The sequence below is a fragment of the Heterocephalus glaber genome, unplaced genomic scaffold (assembly GCF_053883595.1).
Source record: "Heterocephalus glaber isolate CG9 unplaced genomic scaffold, H.glaber_assembly_v1.0 deba00001564, whole genome shotgun sequence".
NCBI classification, from domain to species: Eukaryota; Metazoa; Chordata; class Mammalia; order Rodentia; family Bathyergidae; genus Heterocephalus; species Heterocephalus glaber.
In genome coordinates this window covers 1,415,516-1,440,000 of record NW_028258351.1, presented here as the reverse complement: position 1 = coordinate 1,440,000, position 24,485 = coordinate 1,415,516, and the positions used below count along the sequence as shown (strand labels likewise).

General features: G+C 39.6%; 1 protein-coding gene and 1 pseudogene across 4 annotated transcripts in view; one reads left to right on the top strand and one right to left on the bottom strand.

The window, feature by feature from the left end:
* Cltc (clathrin heavy chain) overlaps positions 1-11,777 on the bottom strand; it is a 67,043-nt gene extending 55,266 nt beyond the window's left edge. For 2 of the 4 annotated variants that reach the window (XM_013067688.3, XM_004870358.4), the window contains exon 1: positions 11,301-11,777. In XM_013067688.3, the coding sequence (XP_012923142.1) occupies positions 11,301-11,342 (42 nt within the window). In that variant the 5' untranslated portion in view covers positions 11,343-11,777. Of the gene's footprint in view, positions 1-792; positions 868-11,300 lie in introns of those variants that run through there. The other 2 variants (XM_087191851.1, XM_087191852.1) reach the window with 1 other exon arrangement.
* Positions 11,778-16,321: 4,544 nt separating this feature from the next.
* Positions 16,322-16,462, top strand: LOC147823771 (U2 spliceosomal RNA; annotated as a pseudogene).
* The last annotated feature ends 8,023 nt before the right edge of the window (positions 16,463-24,485 follow it).

Below are 24,485 nucleotides of genomic sequence, written 5' to 3'. Positions count from 1 at the left end.
ATTATGCTGGTTCCTGTATAAATGCCATTAGGCTGGCACAAAACAACCAGACCTACCAGAGTTAAAATGGATTATGGGGGGAGGAGGGGACTAGGAGCAGAATATGTACACCTAAAACTGCCTTTCAAAACAAACATAAAAGCCAGCCATGGTGGCACATGCCTGTAATCCCAGCACTCGGGAGGCTGAGGCAGGAGGATTGCCATGAGTTCGAGGTCAGTCTGTGCTACATAGTGAGTTCAAGGACAACGTGAACTACATCGCAAGACCCTCTGTCTCAAAAAAAAAGAACAAAAAAACAGGAAAAAAGCCTTAACCAAAACATGGCTGTAATCCCATCCACTCTGGGAGGCTGAGGGAGAAGGATCACAATTTTGAGTCCAGCCTGGGCAATTAAACTACTTAGAAAGACCTTATCTCAAAATAAAAAATAATAAAAAGACTGGGAATATAGCTCAGTGCAAATGCTCTGGGAGAGGGGAGAGGAAGAAAAGGGGGTGGGGAGTAGCATGAGAAGGGAGAGAAGAGGGGAATAAAAGCAGAGAGGAAAGAGGGTGAGACAGAAGAGAGAGAGAGAGAGAGAGAGAGAGAGAGAGAGAGAGAGAGAGAGAGAGAATGCGCGAGAGAGCCAGTCAAGCAGGCATCACTGTGAGTTTGAGGCCAACCTGGGAAACACAGTGAGTTCAAAGCCAGCCTGAACTACATACTGAGATACTGTGTAAAAAAAACAATAACAAAAAGCCTTACTTCCAGGGTTCAAGATTATACTGCTTAGTGCTGACTTATACATACCTTTGTGCATCCTTTGACAGCCCATCTGGTAGAGCAGACGACTGTAGACTCGACAGGCATACAGACTTTTAAGGATGATACAAATGTCCCTGGCCAGATTTCCTGGTATGAGAAGCTAAAACAGCTGATCAGTTTCCTTACTGTACATCTGTACAGATTCTAAAGAAACCTCATTCCAGCCAGGGATTTAGCTCAGTGGCACTGCGCCTGCCTTGCAAGCCCAAGGTCCTGAGTTCAATCCCCAGTACCAAACAAAAACAAAAACAATCTCATTCTGTAACACAGCTTCTCTGCATGTACTTTTAAGGAAGACCCCAATGTACAATTTAGTTCAATTCCACCACTGCTTAGCATAATCATGTATTTTTCACCCTGTACTAACAGATCTGCTAGGAAATTAGATATTATGCTGTATCACTCATTTTTCTGGTTGAGTCATTCAGTTAAAGCAGGATCAGCCTACCAGTTGCTGTAAGTTCCAAGTCCAGAATCAATTTTTTCACAGTTTAGTTACGAAAATTTTTCTTGTGAAATGTCATAAATTTCAAGACTGAATGATTAGCATGAAGTTACTGGGTATCTCAAAATCATTTAATATTAACAATTCAGGGAGTCCAAAACAACATTAGTGACTGGCCACCTCAAAATCATTTAATATTGACAATTCAAGGAGTAAACAATAATAAAATGATTAAATGACTATAATGTCTTCAATTAACACCTACTGAGCATCTACTATTTGTCAACTGAACATCAATTCAATATTTTAAGTATAATGTTTGTGTGAAACTGTCTGTTTTTACTTGGCAGTGGTCTAATATGTCCCCCACAAGTTCATATGTTGGAAACTTAATCCCAAAATTCCTATGTTAGGGATTGGGGATTTAGCTCAGTGGTGATACACCTGCCTCACAAGTGCAAGGTCCTGAGTTCAAACCACAGTACTGAAAAAAAAAAAAAAAAAAAAAAAAGCAGCAACTAAAATTCCTATGCTAATGATATGAAAGGCAGGGCTTTTGGGAGGTAACAAGAATTAATAAGGTTCTGTGCCAGGGATTTAGCTCAGTGGTTTCGCCGCCTGCCTTGCAGGCACAAGGACCCAAGTTTGATCCCCAGTACCAAAAAAAAAAAAAGAATTAATAAAGTTCTGAGATGGGATCCCTATGACCCCATTAGTGGCTTTATAAGAGCCACACAGACCTGAGCTAGTTCTATCCTGCCACATGACACTCTGCCATGGTGCAAAGAAGCAAGAAGACTCCATCAGATGCTGAGCAAATGCCCTGGACTTTCCAGCCTCCACAACCATGAGCCAAATAAACTTCCAATTCTTCATAAAACACTGGGTCTCATGTATTGTTTTAAAGCAACAGAAAATGGATAAAAACTCTTGTCATATACATTTTATACTACTGTCTTCATTCCAAAGTGTCTTTTAAAAATCCATTATGGAGCTGGGCGACGTGGCGCATGCCTATAATCCCAGCACTAGGGAGGCTGAGACAGGAGGATTGCCTTGAGTTCTAGGCCAGCCTGGGCTAGTGAGTTCCAGACCAGCCTGAACTACATTGCAAGACCCTGTCTCCAAAAAACAAACCATAAAAAACCTATTATGGTACAATCATGGGAATTTTATAACACATCTCAAGTACCCATTTGTATACTAGTATAGTTGTTTTTTCACTTGTCTTTGGGTATAAATTATGATCTCCAAAAATGTACCTTTAACGGTTACAGAAAATATTTAAGATGTTTGCAGCCAGGCTCAATGGCATATGCCTGTCCTTCCATCCTGGGGAGGATGAGGCAAAAGAATTTTAAGTTTGATGCCAGCCTAGGCAACTTACCGAGAACCTGTCTCAAAATAAAAATTTTAAAAAGGGTTAGGGGTGAGGTACAGTGGTAGAGCGCTTACCTACCACTGAATCCCCGTAACAGAAAAGTTTGTGATATCTAACAGCTGTAATTGTGAGGCCATATACAGAGGAAATCTATCTTAAATTTCCACGGTCCAATATACTCAAATATAGAATATTTAAGAGTGGTGAAAGAGACAGGGCTATAAACTCTATAACCTCCCGCCAATTATTCATCCTCAAACAATGAAATCTATTGTCAGCTGTTTGCTAAACTGCATATATAAAATATGAATAGTCTTTGATTTCACTGTCTTTGGTAGCTTTTCAGATAAGTAGCTGATCCAAAATTAATGAAAGCAACTCTTAACCAACTATGTCTCATCTATTACTTCCAGGTTCAAAGGACAAGGGATCATCAAAAACTACAATTCCAGGGCTGAGGATTTAGCTCAATGGCACCGCACCTGCCTCGCAAGCTGCAAGGTCCTGAGTTTGATCTCCAGTACCGGAAAAAAAAAATTAAAAATAAAACAAAAACTGCAATTCCTAGCTGAGTGTGGTAGCACACACCTGTAATCCCAGCACTAGGGAGGCTGAGGCAGGGAGATCTGGGCTACATATTGAGACCACAAACAAAACAAAAAAACCTCTACAATCCCTGAGCCCCCCCGCTCCCGCCAAGTATATGAGGGTTCTTCTCATCCCCTCTGTTGAAATAGTCTGGGATGCAGAAAAGGAGTCTGATATAACTCCAAATCTTGGCTTCAAAATTGTAACTTTTTCCATTAGCAAGGTATGTATGCTTAACTTCAAGTGGATAAGGGAGATTCCTCCAGAACAGAAGGGGTAAAAACTAGCATTTTAAGTGTGTAAGGGCTAAGTCCAAACCTATACTGTAGTCAACTTCACAACTGCTAGGAAGTACTGTTTTAATAAATGAAGGTGAGACAAGCTAAAAACTTGACATAAATACATAAAGCCCTGATTAAACATCTGAAACACTGCACAATTGCATGCTGCAATTAAAAAAAAATTGGGGGTAGCTGGGGATTTAGCTCAATGGTGCTGCACCTCCCTTGCAAGCCCGAGGTCCTGAGTTTGATCCCCAGTACCAAAAAAAACTCAATTTTTTTTTTGGTACTGGGGATTGACCCAGGGCCTTCACAATGAGCTTTTGAGACAGGGTCTCACTAAGTTTTACGCTGAGCTTGAATTTGCTATCCTCCCTCCTCAGCCTACAGTGCTGGGATTACAGGCATGCACTACAATACCCAACAAGAGTTTGATTTTTAAATATGGTTTTAGGGTGCCTGTGTGGTGTACTGGGATTTGAACCTAGAGGGCTTCATGTGTGCTACCACTGAGTTACATCTCCAACCTATCTCTAACCCTCTAATGATATTAATGAACTTAGTTCCTATTCTTTGAAAAACAATCTTTTAAATCTGCTATCCTTATTAATCTATTTTGAGCTAGCGGGAATTGAACTCAAGGTCTCACAGTGCAGTATCACTGAGGTACACGTTCAAATACCTTTTTTGAAACAGGGTCTCCTTAAATTGCTTAGCTTGGCCCTGAATTTGCAATTCTCTTGCCTCAGCTTCCCCAGTAGCTGGGATTACAAGGCATGTGCCACCCGGGCCAGCTCTTCTTTAAAAGTTAAAAGAAGTCATTACCTCATGGTTCAGAACAGGAAATACTAATATTACTGGAAGCTGTGCCTCCAAAACAGAACCCTACAAGTCTGAAACTATTTCCTCTTCTGCCACTGTGATACTCAAAACTGAGCAAACATTCTAATCCCACCCGCTTCTGCTATGCTTCTCAAGCACAACTGTCTTCCTTGGAGTTCTAGTCAAGTTTTCTATTTGTACAAACACAAAAACAGGAATATATACTAAAATAGAAAGCAGAAGTTTCCTGCTTTCACAAGTGGGTTCACTCTTGTCACTAAGGAAAAAGTCTATAGGAAAGTTCTGCCTTATGAGAGGGATACAGATAATGCTAATTACAAATTAACCTGAGCCCAATTATTTTACATAATTTTTCACTGGGAATATGAATGAAACCCTTTCAAAAGATATTTAATAGGCTCACTGGGCCCTAAAAGTATTGCCCTAAAACTTGTCAGAATTTGTATCAAAGACCACCAACCACAAAGACCATGACCATTTGTAATATATTTTGCAGTTCAAATTATACAAATCATTCACCAAATAAAGCATCTTGCCAAATTGAAAGAACAAGTTTTAACATCTAGCTGTGTGACTCTTAACTGCTATGAACTTCACCCTCCCCATCTATTAAATAAAGCTAACCCTACCTACCCAAAGGGGTTCTTTTGCCAATTAAATGAGGTAATGAACATAAAATACTTAACAGTTTTTAGTACATAGTAGGTACTCAAATAGTTATAATGGTCAATGTATTTTGATGTTATAGATCAGCTTTCTGGAAAATTAAGATTTGATGGTTATTCCCTTGAAGGCACGATAAAAAAAAATATTCCCCAACACAAAAAGAGATTCATAAAATTCACATTTGACAGATGGGTTTTTCATAATTCATTCAGATCCAAGCTTTCTGTCACTCATTCCAGTTAAGAGCATTAGCTACAAGGGAAGGCACCTAGAGCTATAAACTGCACTGGTGTACAAAACAAGTTGATTTTATGAAGCAGCCTAGCATGGCACATATATAAATGAAGTCAGAAAAATAGCTTCATTTAATATAAAAGATTAAGACAAACTATGAACTTAGTTTTACAGATCAAGTATTCCCAATAAAAAGTCTGTATGTGAAATCTTTAAAAAAAAGACATGAGGGGGTTGGAATTTAGCTCAGTGGAGCCACCCCTGCCTTGAAAGCTCAAAGTCCTGAGTTCAATTTCTGGTACCAAAAAAAAAACATGAGCTAGGCATGGTGGCACATGCCTGTAATCCCAGCACTCGAGAGGCTGAGGCAGGAGGATCACCAAGAGTTTGAGGCCAACCTGGGCTACACAGTAAGTTCAAGGCCAGACTGAACTACTGTAAATATCAAGACTCTGTCCCAAAAAACAGCAACAACAACAAAAGGTTAGAAGGTGGGTTATTAGATGAGAAGAGGGAGTAAGAGGAGAGATGATTAGATGTAAAGGATAATGAGGGGATGGAAATTATCAAAATGTTTATACATGTATGAAAAATGGCACAATGAAACCCAGTATTTTGTAATGTTATGTGCACTAATAAAAATACATATTGAAAAAGAAAACAGGAGTCAGGCATTGTGGTGCATGCCTATAATCCTATAAGCCTCGCATATGGGAGGCTGAGGCAAGAGGAGTACCATGAGCTCAAGGCCAGCCTGAACTACATACCAAAACCATGTCTCAGAAAACAGGGAGCTAGATGTGGTGGCACACACTTGTAATCCCAGCACTCAGGAGGCTGAGGCAGGAAGGTAACTGAGAGTTCAAGGCCAGCCTGAACTACATAGTGAAACTCTGTCTTAAAAAAAAAACCCAAAAAAAAAAGGGAATGAATTAAGATGTGTTCTAAATGTAAAATACACACCACATGTTGAAAATTTACTGCAAAAATCGTAAAAGAGCTCATTAATAAATGTTATACTGGGCCAGGGATTTAGCTCAGTGGTTTTGCCACCTGCTGCGCAAGCGCAAGGACCCGAGTTCAATCCCCAGTACCAAAAAAATAAAATAAAATAAATGTTATACTGATTCCATGTTGAAAGGATAACCTTTTTTGGCATAATGAATTTAATGAGATATATTAAAAAATTAATTCTACTTATATTTTACTTTTAGGATGTCCACTTCAAAATTCAAAATATTATGACTCATATAGCTTTTCTATTAGGCAGCACTGGTCTCCACAACACCCAAACTCCCACTCTGTCCACTAAATATCACATCATTAATCACATGTTAAGAAGTAGAGAGAAGCCTCCACTCTAGGCCAAAGTCCAAAAACACAAGAAAAAGCACACTTGGATGGAGAGCCATCTCTTCAAAATATTCTGTTACAAGCTCCAAGCATAAAACCCATCCTGACACTGTGGCCCCTGGGCACTGCATTGAGTCTTATTTTGTTAGGAAAGGTGTGGGGAGAGGGTGGATTAAGTAAAGATCTGAAAGTGCCCAGGCCACACGAAAAGCACTAAAAGGCTCCAGAGGTCTGCTCCTCTCTACACTCACCAGTCATCATTCATCACCATCTTCTCCCAAGAGACAGTATTCTGGAGTATGTTTTAATTTGGAGTATGTTTTAATTTTAGCTAACAAAATGATCTCAGTATATAAAATATGGGTAGTTTATAAATCTTCAGTTTTACAAAGCACATCAGTATTGCTTATAATTCATTGTGCAGTTTGATATTGTAGCCAGTAACTATATTTGACTACCTAACATTTAAATTAAAAAGAAAAGCAGGGCCAGGGATTTAGCTCAGTGGTTCTGCTGCCTGCCTCGCAAGCGGAAGGACCCAAGTTTGATCCCCGGTACCAAAACATAAAAAGAAAAAAAGAAGAAAGAAAATGAAAAGCAAAACTTTAGCTTCTTAGGCACACTAGCCAAATTTCAAGTGCTCAATATCCCTATATGGCTAGTAGACATTTCCATCATTGAAGAAAGTTCTGTCAAACAGTAATTCTCAAAATGCAAAAAGCCACATCACTGACAGAAAAAAAAAAGTATTATTTAAATGCCATATAGGGTTGAACATATGCATTTAAAAATAATTTTACAGTAGGGAATGCAACTCAGCAGCACTGCACCTGCCTGGCAACCACAAGGCCCTGAGTTTGATTCCGGGTACCAAAGAATAAATAAAAATAAACTAAATTAATTTTACAAAGAAGCTAAAGACTTTTAAAACCCAAGGTGTAAATTCCAAAAGTAGTGAGAAACAACTGTTCCTAGAGCAAACCCTCAAGGTTCCTGAAATCATAAATTTCACTGCACACTAAAAATGAAATGATTGTAGTTCTATACACAGTTCTGACTTGAGTTACAGTATTTCCTAACCAGGGTGAAAGTACTTTCATTAAAATTAGCCACACCCTGTAAAGATGAGTAAACTGACCATTATGAAAATTTTGAAAAATTTAAGCTTAGAAGCTACTACCAGACTGTAGCAGTTCTAGCTAGTACACCTCTTCCAGTCTAGCTACATATATATCATATACTTAACATTATTTCTCTGTGCAAACCAAAATAACCTTAGCAAGAATCCCTATTATTCAACTTAAAAAAAAAACATATCCCATGCCTGCATTTTGTTGTTTTGGTTTTTTAAGACAGGGTCTCACACTATGTAGTTCAAGTTGGCCTGGAACTATGTATCTCAAACTGGCCTTGAACTCAGGATCCTCCTGCTTCAGCCTCCTGAGTGCTGGGATTACAGGTATGCACCACACCTCACTCTACACCTCCATTTATGCAATGTAGGGAAAAGAACAGCATGGGGAAATTTATAGTTAAAAACCCAGGAGGGCCAGGGATTTAGCTCAGTGGTTCCGCCGCCTACCTTGCAAGGGGCAAGGTCCCGAGTTCGATCCCCAGTACCAAAACAAAACAAACAAACAAAAAAAAACCCCCAGGAATACAACCACTTAGCATAGTTAATATATCAAAAATTGAGATTTGTGAGCAATATTTTATATGTAGCCTAACATTTCTTCAGAATTTGCAACCCCCCCCCAAAAAAAGAATTTGCAACCCCAGAAACATCTTGTCCATACAGGTACTTTTTAAAAATGGTGCCAAAAAAGTTTATTTGAAAAGTGCGGGGGTAAATGGGTATGGGAGAAATTGGCTCTGCAGAGCAAACGGGCTGAACAGAGAAAAAGAGGGTAAAAGCAAAAATAAAAGTACACGCCGTGTCTAAGAACAGACTACGGTGGAAACCCATGATCAATAGCCAGGCATTCTTTGCTGACTGCTACCAGTCTAAAATCTAAAACAGGAAAAAAAAAATTTCTTTATAACTTAAAATATTAACATTCATTTGATGTAGCTCCAAGCCTTGATGATGAATCCTGCAATTGGACAACGGAGTTAAGGGGTACAAAATAAATTCATTTCCAGCTCACCATTTGAAGTTCCACAAGCTAATTCCATACCCAAGTTTCTCATTTCTTGTTTAAAGTTTTTATACCAAATGTTTCAGGATGTTTTCCGCTACTCAGCAAACTGGCAGAGGCTCAGAGACCTGTGGTGTCAATTAATTCTTTTTTGCCTGTTTTTGTTGAGACAGGGTCTCAGCATGTAGCACAGGATGGCCTTGATCCTGCAATTCTCCTGCCTCAGCCTTTTGAGTGCTAAAATAATCCCTGTTAATTTTTTTAAAATGAGGAGATAAAAATGTGAAGTCAGGAAATATATTACCCTGGAAGGCATTGGTAATTTGGGCTTTCTATGCAATTAATAAATATCTACTACAGCACAGTCATACAACATACAGTTTAGGTATGACACAGCACTCCAAAAAAAGATCAAAAATTTTCAAATATTTCTGCAAAGCTGATTTAGACTCAAAATCTTCAACTTATGTGAGAAGAAAATCATTCCACTCAAGTATTCCCAGAAACTTTGAATCACTTGGAAATCAGACGCATATCAATCTGCCATTAGTAAAAAGGTTGAATTGAAATCTTTGGAACCACTTAATATTTGTCTCCTCTTCAACAAAAATGAAAAGCAATGAATTAATGAAAATCAGCACTGGCCAACAAGATTTACCAGTGGTCTAGTCTTGCCATGTAAAATAAGCAGCTGCTGCCCATTTCTCTCGTGTCGCGTTTGTGTGCATCTGTTTGCAGAAAGCTATTTCAGGTACACTACAGTGTGAGGTCAAGCCCATGTTTCTCTTTACATCCAGGAACAGTACCCTTCTCAACCCTCCACATCCATTTACCATCCCACTGAAACACAGGTAATCACATGAATTGAGCATCAAAATAACTGGGCTATATTCACTATCACTTAACATTTTTTAACCTTTTGTAAAACTATTTTTACTGCCAAGGTCAGATAAGTAACAGTATTTGAAAACTAGAGATGAAGAAAGTTCCATTTATTCATTTTATAGGTAAAGATTTATTATTCTTCATAAGTTTTTTTGGTGGTGTTTTTTTTTTTTTTTTTGGCAGTGCTGGAGATTGAACCCAGGGCTTTGTGCATGCTAGGCAAGTACTCTACCACAGAGCTACATCCCTACCCCTCTTTATAAGTATTAAAGGAAAATAATTTCTTGCTGTTGCAAGCAAATGTGACAATACCTGTGAAGAAATATGAAATTATTTTACTCATAGCCTGGGTATTAAACTTTATTAGCAAGAATCCTTTATGTATGTTATACCAATGAGAGAAATCAAATAAACTGGCTTCAATAGTAAGTTCAATAGGTTACTAATATTAATACGTCAAACTACTGCATCTTGTATCATAAAATTAGCCCTCAGGCTTCTTTCAGGGATACTGGGGGTATTGATATGAATAAAATTTTCCAGCTAAAGTAAAAATCAGGATTGCTGAACCAAGAAAATCAGCAGCTCAGAAGCAGCTTAATTTAGAGAAGACCTTCCAATGGTCACCTGCCTATGCAGGCCACTGACACGCTGCATATCTTTAATTTTCCTTTATATTTCCTTTAATACTTATGAAGAGGCATATCCTGTTGCCTCCAGGATAAAACTCTCGGGGAAAGAACTCTAGAACCCACTAAAAAGCAGCCAATTACAGATCAACTAACCCCGCACGAATGCGCCGCAAGTGTGCTCTATTCCCAGGGCCCTTTTCAATTCCAGGCAGTCCTGAAGGGGGTACTCAGGCCACGATCCCACAACTACCTGCTAGACTCCAGAGGATCCCAAGAAAACCTCCAGAAAAGCTCTCCCTATCTTCTAGAATTGAAGAGGGATTAGGAGTCACACTACTCCCCAGGAAATCAAGAAAGGGAAAAAAATTAAGGAGTTCCCTTAGGGACCTTGATCCTACACACTCATGAGACTGACATGGCCCCGATAAAAGCGTTCCCCAATTCTATCCTCTTTCTGTTTCTTCACTGACCTGTTTCTACCGCCTCGGGAGAGGCCAGAGACAAACCACAGCCTTCCCCCCCTCCCCCCGGGGAAGGTGCCTTTCTCAGCTGCGAGCCATAGAGGGAGGAAGAAAAAAGGTTGCTCCTCCCCAACCCACCCGCCACACAACTCAGGGTGCAAACCTGAAGGGGAAAAGAGCAAGGGAAGGTGACAGCCCTGCACTGGCCCAGGGGCGTGAGGATAGTTCTTGCTCCAGGAGAAACGCTGGAGAATCTCCCCTCTTATCCCTCTACCCAAATGAATGAAGCGAGTAAAATGGGGAGGGAAGAAGTTAGTAAGCTCAGTTCTTGCCACCTAGGAAGCAAGACAGAGGCCCTCAGACCCAGGCCCGGCCTCGGCGCCGTCTGCACCCAACTTGTCACTTTCAACCAAGGCCCATATTATTTAACCCTTTAAGCTTTCAAGATAGTGCCCATTTCCTTCGTTTATGCCAAAAACCGACACCCCCCACCCCCAACCCGTTCCTACTCGAGCTCAGATTCCAGCTTCTTCATTCCTTCCCACCACCCTTACCAGAGCCCTCACCAGCCCGGGCCCAGCCGCACCTGGAGATGCTCCTGAAAACGAATTGGAAGAATCTGGGCCATGGCGCTGTCGGGGGTTATGGTCTCCTCCTGTCACTGGGGCTGCAGGGCAGTAGCTGCCCGGGCTCTCCAAGAGAGAGGAGGAGAAGGGGAAGGGGAGGCTGGGTTCGGCAGGATACTGTCTGGGGAGGCAGGAAGCTGGCGGACAGACGAAAAAGCTCAGGTCGGGGGCGGAGGCTCCAGGGGCCGAGAGAGCCGCAATGGCGGAACCGGGCGCAGCGCAGACTCCGGAAACGGCTGAGCCCTGCGGAAGGATCCTGGCGACAGAACTCCGCCCAGTCTCTTCACGCCCTCTGCCTTATGTACCCCTCCACGGGGCGCCGCGCTCGGGCGCAGGAATTCGGGGCGCAGTGCGCTGAGAGCCTCAGTGACTGCGGCGACACAAGGGAAATAGAGGAACCAAAGGGACTACTTTTTCAGACTCATCACTTTCCCCAATCTCCTCTTTTTCCCTACCCCCTCCTTTTTTTTTTTTTTTTTTTGCATTTTGCCACATCATGCGACTCGGGACGAAGGACGTCATTTCCGTAGGCGCCTGAGGTCCCACCCACGCACTTCCAGGTGCACGTGACGCTGCCGGGGAAGGGTCGGCCGGTGGCTGCCAGAATGGACAGCGGGTGCTAGGGAAGTGCTGCGTCTTCTGGGAGTTAAATTGGTGTCAGGCCGCCGGGAGGCACGGCTGGTGCTGCTTCTTTCGCCTGCGGGCCCTGTCTATTTCGACTGAGTCCCTGAGGAAGAGGACGTGGCTTGGGCAGATGGCCCTGCCTCCCGCCCTGTAGGTGACTCAGGGAAACGGCCTCGCCGCAGAGCGTGCCTCCCCCGCCTAGTTTCATGCAGTGGGTGGTTTCTTACATCCCAGGGAGAGGGAACGGAATGGGGTTTCAAATCGTCCCTGCCCTTACACACGCCTTTCTGATGGTTGGAGAACCTGACGCGCGGATTCTAAGTAGAACCAGCCTTCTCTTCGGATGGTACTTAATTAGCTCGAAGGACAGTGGAGGCCATTTGTAAGTTATCTCAAGCTGGCCTTGTGATAACCTTTTCCTAGGCTTTCTGCGGACATTTTGGTGGACTTGGCATCAGCCTAGCTGAGTGATCAGAATTTTGAGTATCATAAATAACGCTTAAAGATTGGTCCAAAATTGTAACAGGAGAAAGTTTTAGTCACATAAAATTATGAGTCTCAAAGATAATTAGGTTAAGGATGATTGGTTAAAAAACTGAATTCTTGGAGGAAAGGGATTATTAGATGTGTATCTCAGTGGGACCACCTCAACATTGCCTGTAGGTTAGCAGTGGGACTGTAAGCACTTCAAAGCCGGATCATCGTGTCGTCCACAGCATTAAGGTACCTACGGCATTCCTTATCGATTAATATCTCCAGTACTTTCTATGTGAGCTGTACTATGTCATCATTGCACCAATTCCATGAAAGAACATATTTCCGTGTCTTTCATCTTTATAAGAGATGTGGGTTTTTATTCTTCCCCAGAAAGCTCTTGAGAAAAAAAACTCTAAGTCCTCAATTATTTTCATTTAGAGAACATGATATCCTATTGAGTATAAAATAATTTTGTGTGTTAAGCAGTTTTGCTTGGATATGTTTGCTTAATCATCTTAGTTGCTTTTCGTGTATTTCCCAACATACTGTCATACAGAGGATGAGAAGAATCTGGCAGGTAAGAGGGCAGTTCGAGACTGTTCTGCAAAGAAATGCCTCGCCACCATGTTGTAGGAGTGAAGATTTATGCTTGCAGAATTTCATGTTTGTCAGACCAAATACATGAAAGTGTTCTGTGGGCGGCAACATTTGAATGACCTTTATAGTACCAGTCTAATAGTAGCTGCTTTAAATCCTTTTAGGAAGTGGACAAATTCTAAATTAAAATTCTAAAGGAATTAATGTTTTAATACAGTAATACATTGGCTTATCAAATTACATTTTCTTTTCTTTGGGGGGGGTACTGGGGATCGAACTCGGGAACTTGTGCTTGTGAGGCAGGCACCAGAACCACTGAGCTAAATTTCCAGCCCAATATTAGAACACCAGACACATTTCCCATATGTCTTTTTTTTGGTACCGGGGATCAAACTCGGGTCCTTGCGCTTGCGCTTGCGCAGCAGGCGGCAGAAACCACTGAGCTAAATCCCCGGCCCCCTCGAATTACATTTTCAATCTCAGAATTAAGGATACAGAGCCACATCATAAACAGAGCTACCAAAATGTAGTGTCTTGCATCTTCATATATACCATGTATTTTAAGTACATTTAGAATCCCAAAAACAACTTTTTTAGCTTAGCTATTTGATGTGGAATATCTAACCAAAACGTGCAGTGAGATTCTATTAAAGTGGCTGCTTGCTGTCTCATCACACATAAAAATCTAATGAATGCACTGTTTTCAGAAATCATTTAGAAAAAAAAGGTCTAGATGATAAAGTTAAAAAGCCCATATGCTTTTTGAAAATAAGTAATTTGGTGTGGGGTAATAAGCTTTTTATAGGAGTATATTAGCCTTGCTAAGGGGATAGAAGTGGAGAAAGGTTGTCAATGCATAATTTAGAAACCCCAAAGGATGAGGCACTGTCAAGTTTCCTAAGCTATACCTGAATGACATTGTTTTGGGGCACTACTTTAAGAGGAGTGAAAATATAACCTAATAAATTCAAAAAACAAAACCTGCTATCCAGAATGTTTTTTTTTTCTAACAGACTACTACAATGTATGAATCATCACCCTGGCTTTTAAGAAAATGTTTAAATAAGGTAGCCATGTTAATAAAACAAATGGTAAAGTTCTTTCAATCTGAAGGGTTTTTTTATCAGACTGTTCATCAATAGGTCCTTTGGGGCCAGGGATTTAGCTCATGCGCAAGCGCAAGGACCCGAGTTTGATCCCCGGTACCAAAAAAAAAAAAAAAATAGATCCTTGCAGTGAGTCATAGCACGTGCCATTAGCAAAAACGATGCTTGGTCTGTTTAGAAGTGCGTTTCTTAAATCTATACAAGAAACCTGTATTGTGCCATCAATTTTGTATTTTATGTCAATAACTATGGTGATGTGTTTATATGTGTATATTACCCCCAGTGGAATGATACCTCAAAAAAAAAAAAACTTTTATGGCAGGATTCTTCTGTAACTGTTTATCCTAAAGCAGACCTGGCACCAAGGTGTCCATTAAATTGACCTTTTAAAACAGCTTGAACTGAGTGCGCACACCCCTACATCATCCACTTGCAAGTCTGAGACGAGGATTACAAGTTTGAGGCAAGTGTGGGCATCATAAGGAGGGGAGACCCTATCTCAAAAACTGAAAAACAGTTTGAGCTAGCTGCCTTGCAAGTCATAAAGCAAAGTCATTTCTCAGATATTCAAAGGTTATTTTGAAGGCAGAATTTTAAAACTAATCCTTTCTACTAAATATTTACAATTTAGATTTTAATGAAGCTGCAAGAGATAGGGTTTAGCATTACCCATATAATATAACTGGTTTTGCCATTTAAACAACAGCTTTGAAATATCTCAGCCCCTGGGGGTACTGATATGAATCTTAGCAGGATTAGATCATGTCTATCTTTTCAAGCAAGATAAAGAGCACTATATCACACGCCAGTGACAAAATGAATATCCCTTGGATCTCAGCTGCTGGTCAGCTTACTTTGCCTCTGTATGAAGCAGATTATAGGTAAGGCTGCACACACAATATGAAAAAATACAAACATTTACTAAATACATAAAAAAACCTTTAGTGGCCTTTCTATTTTAGTATAAAATGGACCTCAGCTGTATACTTCTGACAGCTTTCACTTCTCAAGCTTGTTTTAAACCTTTTATCGTGGGTCACCATCCAGAACAATCCAAATGAAAAGTCTGTGGGGATCCACCCTGGAATCTAGTCACATTACACAGGTCCCTCCCATATTTTCTAAATCACATCCCAGCAGAGAATGAAGTGGCTCATGACATTATCTTAAAAGGGCATCTCGGGAAAGTTGGTTTAAATGCCGTGATTTACAGAACATTGTGGACAGAAAAATCTAGAAGCATTTTAATGTACTGATCAATCAATAGGGAGTGAGATGCCAAATCACAATATTCCTTTCCCATCCAAAAACAAGTCATAGGGAGCTTCAGAGGATCTATACAATGAAAAGGCAATGAGGGTAGGATTGTTACAGGCTTTTCCTCATTTCTAAATATGTAGAATTGTCTTTTTTTCATCCTCTGTAGTTACTAGTGCCACCAGCTCAAAGCAAAGCATGACCCACATGTGTGTTCAAGAATCTTAAAAATTCTGTCACACTCTAGGGATAGTTCTGCTGGCAGCAATGCACACACCTGATTAATGGTAGTAAACTCTCGACTTTCTGAGAAAAGAATGGTTAAGGACTAAGACTTGGTAAATACATTTTGGTTAAATCAGCAAAAAGGGCTCCATGAAGTGAGTAGCTTTCTTCTCCATGCCCTGATGCCATCTTTCTGAAAAGCCAGAGGCCTAAAAGCAATGTAGCCAGCTGACCATGAACTGAAGCCTTTAGGCAAAAGGAGCCTTTCTTTAAGCTGCGCTTTCCTCAGGTATCACTGGACGCGGAGAACCACTCATTTTAACCTGTCCTATCTCAAGGCACTGAAGCCAGGCATGGTGATGCAGGCCTGTAATCCTAGCTGAGGCAGGGGGATCACCAAGAATTTGAGGCCAGCCTGGGCTACATAGTGAGACCCTGTCTCCAAAAAAAAGGAAGTCACTGAAGTCCCAGCCTGTAGTCACAGTGGAGGTCAAAGGACATTTGAGTTCCAGCTTATGCCAGCACTGGCCAGCATGCTCAGAAGTGCTAATTTAGGTCTTTCAGTGGAATTTGGAACAATTCTAGTTTACACAAATGAGAAGAGTTGCTGGACTCAGAAACATCAGACTCTCACGGAAGAAACTTGTATTATACAAGAAGACCCAGATGATTTTATCTATACAAGTAGTTATTCAATCGCTTCTCGGCCTTTTGGCTAAGATCAAGTGTAGTACAAGTAGTTATTCAGACAAAACATTTTAATATACAAAATTCAGTTTTTAAAGTGTGAAGGAATTATTATTTATTCAACAAGTATTTTTCAATACCCACAATGTAAAAAATATTCTATGGTAAAGGCTTTTTTGGTACTGGAAATCAAACTTGGGACCTTGTGCTTGTGAGGCAGGCAGTGGGATCACTGAGCTAAATCTCCAGTCCCTGGTAAAGGTTGTTTGAAGAAAATTGATAGAATGCAGTTCTGGATCTTAAAGCCCTCATGTTCATCACAGTAAACAGTTTTTGTATAATATGCCTTACAAAGATAGCCCAATCTGAATCTATTCCAAACCTAAGACACACCAGGAATTACTTAAAAATGCCTTACCTTGTCCTGTCATTACTGATAAAAGTGGATTATGAAAAAACAAACCAAAATCCTGGTTATTTTTCCTTGTGGTCATGTTCCAAGTAACTGAATTTAGTGTTGTAGAGATACAGCCATGTAACTACTATTTACTCCCTAACACTTCAGTGATAAATATGTAGCACTCATATGAGTCCATCTTATATTTAATAAAAACCTGATAAAGATACTCTCTTATATTTTAGATACTGTCTAGTTGAGCCACCAAATCAGATATGAAGATGAGATTATACTCGTCATTATTGAGGAAGGCTTTTTCTTTACAAAGAATTAAATGGAGTAGCAGACTGGCACAGAGTGGCAGTCCACAAATGCTGTATACTAAATGAAAAACCCAGTCCAAGATGATTTTTTACTTTTTTCTATCTGTAAGAGTGGTATTCAAATTTTTCTTCATTTGACCTACTTCGTGATAACCTAAGATACAGACTGGCCATTGCAACAGCCTTCAGAAAAGCCCTTCTTAAGGTGATACAAATAATCTTTCCATTGTTTAACTGCTATCTCCAACTCCCCTTTTTGACTCACTCTAAGTCTTACTCTTCCTTGAAAACTCAAAGTCAACTTACTCTTCTAGCTATTATTTATTGGCTGTACTGGCATTCCTATAGGGCCTAAGGAGGTCCCCCCAAAAGGAGATGGAGAACTCAACTTATCCCACCCACAGGGTAGATTGTAGGTTCACAAACTTACATCACAGAAAAGAAATTGCAGGACGCGTCAGTGATGGCATGGAAAGATTTATTAAAAAGAAGTACACACTCAGAAAGGAGTGCAGGCACTCATTGAGTGGGCACTTCATGGTCTGGGACTAGGTGCTTTTCTGGAGACAGGCAATCTATTTTCCTTGGGGATAAATGTGGGATTTGTGAACCTGTAGTATCTAAAGGAAGTGCAGGCCCATTTACAGGCTTCTTGATATCTTTTTTTTTTTTTTTTGCTTGTTATCTTTAACTCCCTCCACTTTTTAGAATTCTTGGAAGGTAAAAAGGCAGTGTAACCTTGGATAACTGTGTCTTGAAGCCGTAATTTTTTTTTTTTTTTGAAGCAAAACATTTATTAGTACATTTTAGATATACACAATAACATTCATCATAGGGAATTTGTACCTGAACGTGATATATTTTGCTGCTGTTATTCCACCCCCTTTCCCTCATTTACAAAAGCTTTGTTTCTGATTTTTCCTTCTATTCTTTTTTCTTGTACCTTCTTTCCTTTCCCCCTTCCTTTCCCTTGTTCCCTTTCTCATTGGAACATTTTCTTCCCATTTCCCAGTATCTGTTACACATTTTGGTCCTTATTTACACTTTTTTTCCTCACACCAGAGAAACAATGTGGTATTTAACACGTGTGTCCAATTTATTACACTAAGAGTATGGTCTCAAGGCATCCATTTTGCTAGAAATGTCCCAAGCTTATCCTTCCTGGCAGAGTAGTGCCCCAATGTATAAAAAAACCACATCTTCTTTATCTATTCATCAGGTTGATGGACACTTGGGCTGTTTCCAAGATTTAGCTATTACAAACTGTGCCCCTATAAAAATGGGTGTGCATATATCACTGTGGTATGCTTGGGAAGATACCCAGAAAGGGAATAGCTGGGTCAAATGGAATCCCTAGTTTCAGTTTTTTTCAGGAATCTCCACACTGATTTTCACAGTGGTTGCACCAGTCTACACTGCCACCAACAATTCCTTTTTTCTCACAGCCCTACCAGCATGTGTTACTGGTTTTTTTTTTTTTGGTATCCGGGATCGAACTCAGGTCCTTGCGGTTGCACAGCAGGTGGCAAAACTAAATCCCCGAAAAAAATTTAGCAGGTGAGCTAAATCCCTGGCCCATATTGGTTCATTTTTTTGATAATAACCATTCTTTCTGGAGTGAGATGGAATCTCAGCATTAATTTGCATCTCTTAAATGACCAGTGATGTTGAACATTTTTTCATATTTATATTTGCCATTTCTACTTCATCTGAGAAGTGTCTATTCATTTCAGGTGCCAATTTTTGGATTGGGTCTTTTAACTTGTAGGGGTCTGATTTTTTTGAGTTCTTTATATATTCTAGATATTAGTCCTTTCTGAGGAATACCTGTCAAAAAGTTTTTTCCACATTCTGGTTGACTCTTAACTCTGGTGGTGGTTTCTTTTGCTGTGCAAAAGCTTTTTATTAAGATGAGATCCCAGTTGTTGATTCTTTGTGATATTTCCTGTGCGACTGCAGTTTTGTTCATAAAGTCTTTGCCTACACCAATGTCTTCAAGAGTTCTACCTATTGCATCTTCCAGCAGATTTAGTGTTTGTTTGGGTTTTTTTTTTTGGTACTAGGGATCGAACTCGGGACCTTGTGCTTGTGAGGCAGGTGGCGGCACCACTGAGCTAAATCCCCGGCCCAGCCATAAGTTTTGATATGTTGTGCTGGCATTAATTGTAGAAAATGTCTAATTTCTTCTTTTTCTTCTTTAATTTCATCTCTCACCCACTGGTTGTTCAGGAGGGTGTTAATTTCCATGTTTATGAAATTCTTGTTTCTTTTGCAGTTGATTTCCAATTTCATTGCACTATGGTCTGATAATATGCATGGGATAATTTCAATTCCTTTGCATTTACTTAAGCATATTTTATAAGCTAGTATGTTGTCTATTTTGGAGAATGTCCCATGTGCAGCTGAGAAGAATGTGTATTCTGATATTGTGGGATGGAACACTCTATAGACATCTCTAAGTCCACTTGTTCAAAAGTTTGGTTCAGTTCTGGTATTTGTTGATTTGTCTAGTTGACCTATTTGTAACATTGGGTTATTGAGGTCCCCATTACAATTTTATTAGTGCTTATTTGATTTTTCAGGTCCATATTTGTTTTATACAGTTGGTTGTGCTGGTATGTGGTGCATATATATTTAGAATTGTTATCTCTTCCTAGGGCTGGGGATGTAGCTCAGTGGCACCACACCTGCCTGGCAAGCACAAGGTCCTGAGTTTGATCCTAGGTACTGGAAAAATAACAAAACAAAACAAACCTCATCTCTTTTTCTTGGATTGTTTCCTTTACAAGGATATAGCGACCTTCTTTGTCTCTCTTAATCAGTCTTGGCTTGAAATCCACTTTGTCTGCAAATAAAATAGCTACTCCTGCTTTTTTCCGGTTTCCTGTCGCATAGAGTATTGTTTTCCATCCTTTGACTTTCAGTCTAGAAATTTCTTTTTTAATTAAATGTTTGTGTGCAGCATATTGTTGGATCTTGCTTCTTGATCCACTCTGGCAGTCTGTTTCTTTTGATTGGTGAATTGAGAACACTTATACTGATAGTTATAACTGGTATGTATTAACTTATCCTTGTCATGATATTTTCCTGTTGTTGGTTTCTCTTTTTTGTCCCTCCAATTGCTTCCCTTGCCTGGTACATTCATTCTGTTGGGGTTCATGGTGTTGTAGCCCTCATTATCTCTTTGTTGAATGTCCTTCAGAACATTTTGGTGGTCATTTTGGTTTGGTGATCATGAATTTCTTCAGGTGTTTTCTGTCACAGAAGTGTCTTATTTCTCCATAAATTTTGAAAGGTAGTTTTACAGGGTACATCAGTCTTGGCTGGAGGTTGTTTTTCTTTAGGGCTTGAAATTCCAAAGTTTCCTTGACTTGAGGGTTTGTGTTGAGAAGTCTGCTGTGATTCTGATGGGCTTTCCTTTTGATGATTTGTTTCTTTTCCCTAACAGCTTTTAATATTGTTCTTGTATTGAATTTCTGTGGAGTCTTGACTATTATGTGTCTTGGATCATAGCTAATTGGAGTACTATATACCTCAATTATCTGTATGCCAAATTCTTATTCCCTGGTTCAGAAGTTTTCTGCCATTACTTCTGTAAACAGGTTTTTTATGTCATTTGCACGATCTCCTGCATTTTCTCTGATCAATCTTGTTATTCTTCTTTGCATCATATGGCACCTGTTGATTTTTCATGGTCCCTTGCTTTATTAAATTTTTCTTTTCATGGTTACTTATCACAGTCCTGTCTTCTATATTTGATATTCTGTCCTCATATTGGCTCATTCTGCTGCATATACTTTCAATGGAATTTTTTTTGGTACTGGGGATCGAACTCGGGACCTTGTGCTTGCGCAGCAGGCGCAGCAACCACTGAGCTAAATCCCCGGCCCTGTTTCAATGGAATTTTTAATCTCCTGGATCTGTTTGAATCTGTTTCGTGGTTTCCAGCATTTTCCTAAGCTCCTCTGTATTTTTTTTATCTGGATCTGCTCTGAAGTCACTAACCATGTCTTTCATTATGGTCACCATCTCTGTAGTTATTTGAGAAACTATTTCTTTTTTTCTAGAGCCTCATCTTCTTTGTTACATCCACTGTTACTTCAGAGTCCAGGTGGGTGGGTTTCAAATTGTTCCACCTCACTGCCCACTGGGTATACCTTTAGTAGCTGGAAGTTTGGGGTTGCATCTTGCTTAAGTGTCATGTTTTGTTTTTGTGTTTAGTTTAATTCCTGGTTTGATGCTTGTAAATTGCTTATGGCAAGTAGTTTTATGGCTAGTATTTAGAACTCTTAGGAAATGACTACGTCTCAGATGTCTTCCAGCTTTTGGGTATTGAATCTGTTGCAAGATCTTACCTCTTCAATTTATTGAGGATGAGAAGTTGCTGCCTAGTTGGCCCAGCCCCTGGTTCTTTGGCACTGTTTATGACCGTTAGGCAATCTCAGTCTTGGCACACCTAGAAGAACAACTGATTAAAGCAACTATGTCACCTTGGCCAAAGTACAATCAGCAACAACGATAGCATCAAATACAGGTAGCCAATACAGTCTGCTGCATCCACGGCTCCATTCCACTGATGTGTTTCTCTGTGGAGGTCAGTAGTCATTGTGTGGCTGCAGGTTTCAGCTGCACCTCTCACACAGTGAGTCAGGGCTCAGCGAGAAAGCACCACTTGCCGCCTCCTCCTTCTTTGAAGTCTCTTTGCTCTCCCTGTGGGCTTCGACTCTTGCTTCAGATCCTTGCTAGGTTCCAGGGACCCACTTTCCTCCTTCTCTTCCTCCCACTGCTATATTCTGGCATCTGGACCCCAAATCTTGGAAAGGCTGCTTTCCTGCTGTTCACTCTGCCATCTTCCCAGAAGTCCTATAATTTTCTTAAATGTACAATTTAAAAATTACAATTTTCCTTCTCTTTTTTGAAAACCTATATTTCTGCTACCCTATCTCAGCACCATTTACTTAATTTGAAGCCCAGGCTAACTTAGATTGTTAATAATCACACCTTTAATTAGCATAACAATCATCTATAAATACTTCCCATAAACCAAGCATCAGCCTGGGCACAGGGCTATTATTTTGTTTAACCCATTTATTTCCTGTTTTAGCTATTGTTAGGGTTGGAAAAATATGTGGGTTTTATCTGGACAAGTAATTATTTTAAGAAATAGATTCACAGAGAATTCTGTATTCATATTTTAGGTCTGAAAGGACAGCTAACAAGTAAAGATTACTTTGCAAATCTTTGGGAGAATAAAAATTGTAATTTAAATTTATTTATCTTTAACATTACAGTCAGTCTCACCAGCTCTGCTATGAAGAAAAAGTAAAAGCCCCCCATCTGACATTTCATTCTTGCAAATGAAATGATCATTTAAATTAACAAGAATGTGAAAGGAAGTTTTACTGGAATCAAATACAGGGGGTAAAAAACTGAAATCAAAATAGTAGTTCCTGACATGAAAATTATATGCAATCTGTATTTAATTCTCCATAATAGTTTTATTGGAACATAGTAATATTATTTGTTATGTACTTTCTGTGGTTGTCACACTACCACAGAAGAGAAGTTAAAACAAAGTATGTGTGGCTGCAAAGTCTATAAAATATTTACTATCTGGGCTTACAAATTTTTAACCAGATACCTTTATTATTTCTTGTAGACAGTTTGAACATATGAAGTGTTTTAAATACCTAAATATTTAAATTAATATAATGAAGCACTGTTTTTGTTATTAGAATATTCATGAGAAACCTCAAGGGTTCAGTAACATAAACACATTTTGAATTGGTTCATCTATTTAGGAGTAGGTATCAAGAAGCTTGAAAAATAACTTGCACTGCTGTACAGAATTTAACCAGAAGAACACTGTTACAGTGTGTTCAACCATTCTCTATTGATAGCTATGCATACATGTACCGTTTTCAATTTTTTTCTTTTTTTGGTACCAGGGAATTGAACTCAGAACCTTGTGCTTGTGAGGCAGGTGAGCTAAATCCCCAGCCCATTTTCAAATTTTTACTGTTAGAAGCATTTTTATAGATGCTATATTTAACATCAATTGATGTTAAATCTATAAGAGTCAAAGCTTATGAGGAACAGAGTATTTTATTATAATCTCAAAAGTTCCTATGACAAATCTAGAGGTAGATTCACTGGGTCACAGGATAAACACATTTTCAACTTTGCTAGGTATTACCAAAATATTTTCTAAAATAAGAGAAATTCAAAATGTATTACACACATTGAAAGCCCGCCAAAAATATGAAAACTTGGGAGAGGGAGGGGCAAGGGCAATGAAGGAATGAAAATTATCAAAGTATGTTATGTGCACATATGAATCCACCAAAATAAAACCCATTAATCTGTATAACCAATATGCATCAATAAAAAAAGAAAAAAAATTAAAACCATTTATTCTCCCACACCAACACTTCTCAGGCATATTAACTGTTGACAATCTAATAGGAGGAATGGCATCTCCCTGTCATTTCCATCTGTATCTTCCTAATTATTTGGGGGTTTTTGGTACTGGGGATCAAACCCGGGTCCTTGCGCTTGTGCAGCAGGCGGCAAAACCACTGAGCTAAATCCCCAGCCCTGCATCTTCCTAATTATTAATGAGGTTCATTATGTTTCATTATTTACTGACCACTCATCTCCTTGTTTCATGAAATGTCTGACCATGTCCTTTGCCTAATTTTCTATTATAATATTTTTGTTTCTTTATTTCGCTTAGTAATTTGAAGAATTCCTATTTTAAGAAAAACTCCTCTTGGGCCAGGGATTTAGCTCAGAGGTTCCGCTGCCTGCCTTGAAACCGGAAGGACCCAAGTTCGATCCCCAGAACCAAAACCAAAAAACAAACAAGAAAAACTCCTCTAAAACCACCACCTTTGCTCCAAGGTTCTTTCTACCTTCTTTCCTTAACTAGATCCAACTTCCCTTAATGCTATATAACCCTCTCAGTGGAAAGTGAGAAATGGAATTTTTTTTTATTAATTGCCACAATTATCTCAAAGCTGTAATGTCATTCCCTTATATCAAATCCATATACTTCAAAAAATAATTTCAAAATCCACAGGTTGGTTTTCAAAACTTTCCATAACATGATCTCAACCAACATTTTCATCCTATTACTTTCCTATGTATACTCTGTGCACCAAAGAAACTGGACCCTCTCAAATACCCACTGAGCTTTCCAGTTCTGTCTTCATCCATGCTGTTCCTAGCATCCATCTGTTTACTGGAAATTGATTCTTTTTTTTGTTTGGTACCAGGCAATGAACTCAGGACCTTGTGTTTGCGAGGCTGGCGGCGGCACCACTGAGCTAAATCCCCAGCCTGGAAATTGATTCTTTGGGTTTTTTTTTTTTTGGAACCACTGAGCTAAATCCCTGGCCCTGGAAACTGATTCTTTAAGAATGCTCTCCCTTGTGATGTAATACTAACAAA